Source organism: Gavialis gangeticus, unplaced genomic scaffold, assembly GCF_001723915.1.
Source record: "Gavialis gangeticus isolate Ggan-Ray unplaced genomic scaffold, GavGan_comp1, whole genome shotgun sequence".
In the NCBI taxonomy this organism is placed as follows: Eukaryota; Metazoa; Chordata; order Crocodylia; family Gavialidae; genus Gavialis; species Gavialis gangeticus.
In genome coordinates, this window is record NW_017729022.1 from 153,130,087 (window position 1) to 153,136,199 (window position 6,113).

At 38.2% G+C, this 6,113-nt stretch overlaps 1 protein-coding gene across 1 annotated transcript in view; it reads right to left on the reverse strand.

The window, feature by feature from the left end:
* The window catches only part of SLC3A1 (solute carrier family 3 member 1), a 30,593-nt gene that overhangs the window by 21,583 nt on the left and 2,897 nt on the right, over nucleotides 1–6,113 (reverse strand). The window contains exons 2-4 of the mRNA XM_019516344.1: nucleotides 4,943–5,122; nucleotides 3,554–3,708; nucleotides 1,605–1,730 (exon numbers count right to left, since the gene is read on the reverse strand). Of these exons, the coding sequence (XP_019371889.1) occupies nucleotides 1,605–1,730; nucleotides 3,554–3,708; nucleotides 4,943–5,122 (461 nt within the window). The remainder of the gene's footprint in view (nucleotides 1–1,604; nucleotides 1,731–3,553; nucleotides 3,709–4,942; nucleotides 5,123–6,113) is intronic.

Sequence of the window (6,113 nt, forward strand, 5' to 3'; positions counted from 1 at the left end):
CCCTGCTCCAGCTAGAGAGCAGAGGGGTGGGGTCATCCTTGTTGCTGGAATGTAGAGCCCTGCCCAGCCCAGAGAGCATGCTGGGATGCTGAAGGACTCCAGTTTAACTTAAACCAGGTGGAGAACAAAGGGGAAGAAGACTCATCTATCAGGGCTCTCCTCACTTGAACAACAGCTGCTACCACTGCTGCCAAGCCAAGTGAGTTTGTGGCTCCCGTTCCCAGTCAGGTGGGGACACAGGAACACTTTGTGCCCCTCGGCTTAACCCCTTTTCAGATCTGGCTCAAGCTACTGTGCACGCAACACAGAAAGGAAGAGTTTAAGTGTATTCAGCTATTGAAGGAGCTGCACTTGAATTTTTACGCACTCTACTGTAGTCATATTCCTTATTTGAAAGGATTCAAGGCAATGCAGTGCTCCCAAGAATTTAATCTCTTATGTTTGTTCCTCTTTCACATGAAAGTAAATTTAATGTAAAAAAGATTCTAGATGTTCTATAATGAATATTCAAGTACGCTACAGAAAGCACTGCCAATTGATACCCCAGGGCCAGTAGCCTGGTGGTGGTTTTAAAATAAATCTATCAACTCAGGGATTGGATTGGAGAATAACAAACATTGCACATATATTTAAAGAAAGGTGAAAGTAATCTGGACCTAGTACACTTTGATTTTAGTACTGTGCAAGTTTCAGGAACAAATTTTGAAGGAAAGAATAATTAAAAACATAGAGCTAGTTTGAAAACTGGATAAAAGACAACAGGGGTTTACCAAAGGCAGATCATGCCAAACTAATCTGATATCCTTTCTTTGAAGAGAGAACCTATTTTTAGGTTTAAAAAAATGTGGTAGAGTTCACCTATCTAGACTTCAGGTAAGCATTTGATACAGTGTCACCTATGAAAATTTATTAGAGACCCTTAAGAGGAGGGCATGATTGCATCTGTATCATCTGGGCATAAGTACCAAGGAAGGAGAAGAGTTAGTTTGAAACTACAGAACAATGTTGGCCACAGGACTAAATGGATATCAACTGACCATAAATAAATTTAGGCTGGAAATTAGGAGAAGGTTCCTAACCAGTAGAAGAGGACCTGGAACAATTTGGCAAATGGAGTAGTAGGGACAAAAATGCCTAATTCCTTCTTAGATACAGCTTGACCAATTAATAAGAGAGATTATATGACATGTTAACTGTGACAGCAAAGGGCTGGATTCCATGACCTAAGAGCTCCTTTCCACTGCTGTGTTCTTCCTGGCCAGCATTTGACATTCAACAGCTGTGAAACTGCAACAAAAAGGACCCTTCCCATGGTGTGCTGCTTTATTTTTTCTAATTGGAATTGTTTTAATATTATGAATATGACTCTGGAAACATTATAGCTTAAATGACACTAATAAACAGGTATATTTTTGTATTTAGTCATATTTAGACTCTGGTGTCTGAATTATCCGCACGTGTTCTAATCCTTGAATTAATTTCCACTGGATTATCAAGCGACACATTAAAAAATAATCAAGGGAGAAATTACGTTCTTAAATTCAAATGAATATAAAACATAATTTCCTCACCACAGGAGTAGAGACAATGGATTATCTACTTACATGTATTTCTTCTTGCACAGCAGTGTTGCGAAAATTTAAATCTGGTTGCTCATTCCCAAATTGGTGAAAATAACACTGCTTTCTCACATCATCATACTGCCAGCTGGAATTCCCATATACACTTACCTGGTTACATGGAAAACAATATCACTTATCAAATAAAGTGGCAGTCATCAGCATTTGTACATTCTGTAATTAAACACAGTGCTTCAAACAAGCACATAGTATAGCATACTATACAAAGATGGCATTTATTTCCCATTTCCCTATTTACAATTAGCCTGGAACTGACAGCTTTCATTGTCCAAAGATAAATGCACAAAGTAAGGTAACTCTTCTAAATCCAATCAGCTGAACACATTTTTGCATTCCACATACAAAGTTTTGAGGCCAATAGGAGCTCTATGTGCTCATCACCCTTCCAAATCAGATGAGGAATACAAAATGGAAGTTGCTTTTAACAGCCTGTTACATTTTTAATGTTTCATCACTCTGAAGAGAAAACATACCCTTTTTCAGATGTTTCTCCTTCTTAACATTAACCTGCTAAGCATTGTCTCCATACAAGTATAAATCTCCCTACCTATACAAGAATACGCATATTTTTCCCTTACTAATACCATTTTAGTTTAGCTGTAAAGACATAACTAATAGTTGCATATGTTCTTTTATAAGGGAATTCTGCATTCTGTTCCAGTTCTGCCTGCTCTTTGGTATTTGTTATCTTTATTTGGACACATTTATGTTTTGTCAGGCATATCTTTTTGACCGTATATTTATCGAGATCCCAAGACTTGTTTCAATATACTATGAAAATCTGCTTAATTTGAGAGTCCTGATACAAGACTAATTCTTTTTCATTGCAATTATTTCCTAAACATATAACATTTTTAATGCTATTTAGGTGCTTTTTAAGAATTTTGATAGTAATAAAGAAGGGCTGTTAATAAAATACCATAATAAGTGCTATGTACTGAGCCAGAATTCTTTTCCTCTTAGTTTGTTGGAGAAGACTATAAAAGAAAATGACAGATTTTTTGCTTTATGATTTATTGGATACTCTGAACTTAAAAATGGCATTTAGTTTTTAAGTCCTTACTTGTTGCTAAAAATAGCTGCTCGCTGCTTTTACCAACAACTATGGTTTTTTTCACTATCTTGAAACTTTTATTGGTCCTTAATTTCGTTAAACTCGTTGCAAAAGCTGTATTGAGGACTATGTTGACCTGACAGAGCCCTTTTAAGATACCAGTAACGGTGAATATTTGAGAAGGCTAAACTCACTGCTTCTGTGTGCAGTAGAGTCCAGAAATTAAGCTGTTATTAAATTAAACTGAAGCCAGTTTTATAGCAAAACAATGTTAGTGATTTGTAAGTTTGGTACATATTTTTAGAAGATGCAGGTTTGTATCATGCAGTATAATAATTCGGATTTCCAGTTAAAATATGGAAAACAAGGGGAATAATTTAGTGAGCTGATTTCCAGCATTTTCACTTACTAGGAAGGATTTTTAAAAAAGGAAAGCAATAAGTCAACAATGCACTGTTCTGTTTTTCTCTGAAATCATAGTTGGCATGGATAGAAGACAGCTGTGAGAAAGCTTCCAAAGTGGAATACCCATATACCAATGGGTGTTATAGTAAATTAATTGCACAGAATAGTCTTTTTCTGTGTGACACCCTTACAGAGAGGGAGATGCAGCATTAAGGGTGAGGAACAGAATCCAAAACAGATTAATGAAGACACAGAAAACCAATGCTGCCTAGCTGCCTAATTCTTGCATTTTAGTTGAACAAGTCACGTAGGGACAAAAGTTACTAATAAAACAATATGTTTGAATGAAACATCTGCTATTTGTGGCAAGCACTATACTGTACCTTTCTGCTCACTGTGTTTCAGTGATTTGTTATTCACTGTAATCTGTAAAGGACAGAAGCCCTGTATTTACCCAGTTGTTAGGAGGAGTGATTGTACCATCAGCCTGTGCACAATCATGCCAGATGTAGTAATCCACATACTTCCCAGTCCTGTTGCGACTCAGCTGAAACCAACTGTGTTTGGCACTTGTGTGGTTTGGTATTAAGTCCATTATCACCTTTAAGCCTTATGAATCAAACATGGAAACGATTAAATCCAAGTAACCCAAGACAGGAAATTCACATTTACTAATGTAGAATTCAAACACATACTGGAGTGTTTTACAGGACTGTAATGTCCTGCAGTTTTACAGGACAGTCTTCTGTCCTGCAGTATTTAAAGTCTAAGGGCTGGTCCACACTTAATAGCCTTGTTGACATAGCTATACTGGTTAGGAGCATGAAATAATGCCCTTAATTGATGTAGATCTGGTGAGAAAAGTCAAAGTACAGTTTCAGTTCTACTAGCCAAGGCTCCTTTTTTACCCGCTCTCAATATAGCATATTTTGTTCAGGGAACTGATATGAGTTACACCAGGAAAAAGTTTTCTTTTGCAGACATAACTCCAAGTTACCTCTGCTAGCAAAGTTGTTGTTTTGTTTTTTTTAACTATAGCAATACTTTTATAGCATAGACAAGCCTATGGCTACAATCCTGCAGATATTGCTACACTTGTTTACATTTGCTTATGCAAGTAATTCCTTTGAAAGCAGCTAATTGCAGTCATATGCCTCCTTCCTCCCTGGGAATTTACAACCAATCAGAATTTTTTCCACAGATCTATGCATGTATGCGCTTCAGAAGGAAAAGATTATTGGACCTAGGGTGACATCTCTGGCCCAAAACACCTCATCACCCCAAAACCAACTCCTACAACAACACTATTGATTATGGTGCTAATACAGAAATGCATGCATCTCAGGATTTAGTTAAAAATACTGATGCAGGTACCAATAAATACAATCTCTTGAAAAGGAACATTGCTTGTTCCTAAAACAATGTGGAAAGAGCTTTAAGTTGAGACCACCTGAGAATCTGCTGAGAGATACCTGGATCTACAGAGGCCCTCTGCTGCTATACTGACTTTCTGTTCCCGCTCCTGGATATAATCCAAATTCCATGAACCACCAGTGATAATGGAAGACCACCCAGGCTGCGAGTCATACTTGATCTGAGCCTTCAAGAGGCCAAGAAGCAATGCCTTTTTCACACCAACCCACCCTTGGTTTGGCGAGGCTCCTATCGCCTGTGCCAAAAGAGGCTAGAGAACTAGTGTTACAAAGAGAACTCCATACATTTAAAGCCAACATAAATTATTTAATGCAAGGCAATCACATTTAATTACTGAAACAAGAGCAACCTTTTATTCCCTGAATGACTATTTTTAGGAGCACCGCTATTTGTCACATCTCCAGATTACCTTTATCATGAATAGCTGCAATCAGGTTTTCAAAATCCTTCATCGTTCCAAACATAGGATCAATATCACGGAAATCTTCTACTCCATACCCAAAATCTTTTATAGGAGATTTATAAAAAGATGTTATCCAGATTGTTTTTACATTTAAATACAAGACATGGTCCAGTTTTTCTTGGATACCTGTGAAAAAGACAAGACAAGACAAAACAAAACCTCTTGCAAAGACAACACAAAACAGCTACAGAAAAGACTTAGCACCTGAGTTGATGTTGTCATAGACTTTCAAACTGCAGGACATGTGTGGGTTGTGGGATATGTGACCTCCTTCCTTAAGGCTAGAGGAATCTTGAAACGCTTACATTATGGTACAAAGTCACAGAATGGGAATTGTTGACTGCCATTAAAATTCTTTATTCAATAGCAACTGAAAAAGATTAATTCTAATAAAATGTATTAGTTATCTCATACTTTCCATTTTGTTAGGAAAGGAATCCTAACACCACTTGGAGAGGCAGGTTAGTACAATATAAAAACAAATGACCCAGCCTTCACCTCCAGGTAGATGAAAGACATTCTCTTTTAAATCAGCGCTTTTGCTTAATCTCTCACTCCAATTCTCTCTTTTGTCCCAGAAAATCACACCAGCTTTCCTCTTCTCAGTGAAGACTAGTATATTTGCCTGCTACATTGCAGTTCTTATGCACCTTTGGAATTTTTTTCATTTGTTGCTTGCCGTTGAAGTGTGCCTACTACCTTCCTTTACTGTGCATTTTTGGAGTAAAAACTGCAATTCAATTGAGTTTGTAATGTTTCACACCAGCTGTTTGTATCAGATACACTTGGAGATTCATCATCTGAAATGCACAGAGAAAATACTTCTTTCTTCCCTGGTTCAATTGATGTTGGCCCATGGGCCAGAGCTGACTTGCCACGCCATTCTATCCGACCTGTGGGACCCTTCTAAAATTCAGAAAACTATTACCGGTCAGTGGCTGCCTGTCTAAAAGCTGATGAGGCACCAGGGGCAGGAGAAGCCAGTGGTAGGACCCAGCAGTGGCATGAGCAAGGTCCATGTGTCCCCACCCCATCCCACACCCTTACCCCCAGCCCCCAACCAGAAGCTTCAGCCTAGCAACGGCTTCTGGCCTGGTGAACTTGGGGCTGTTCCCCC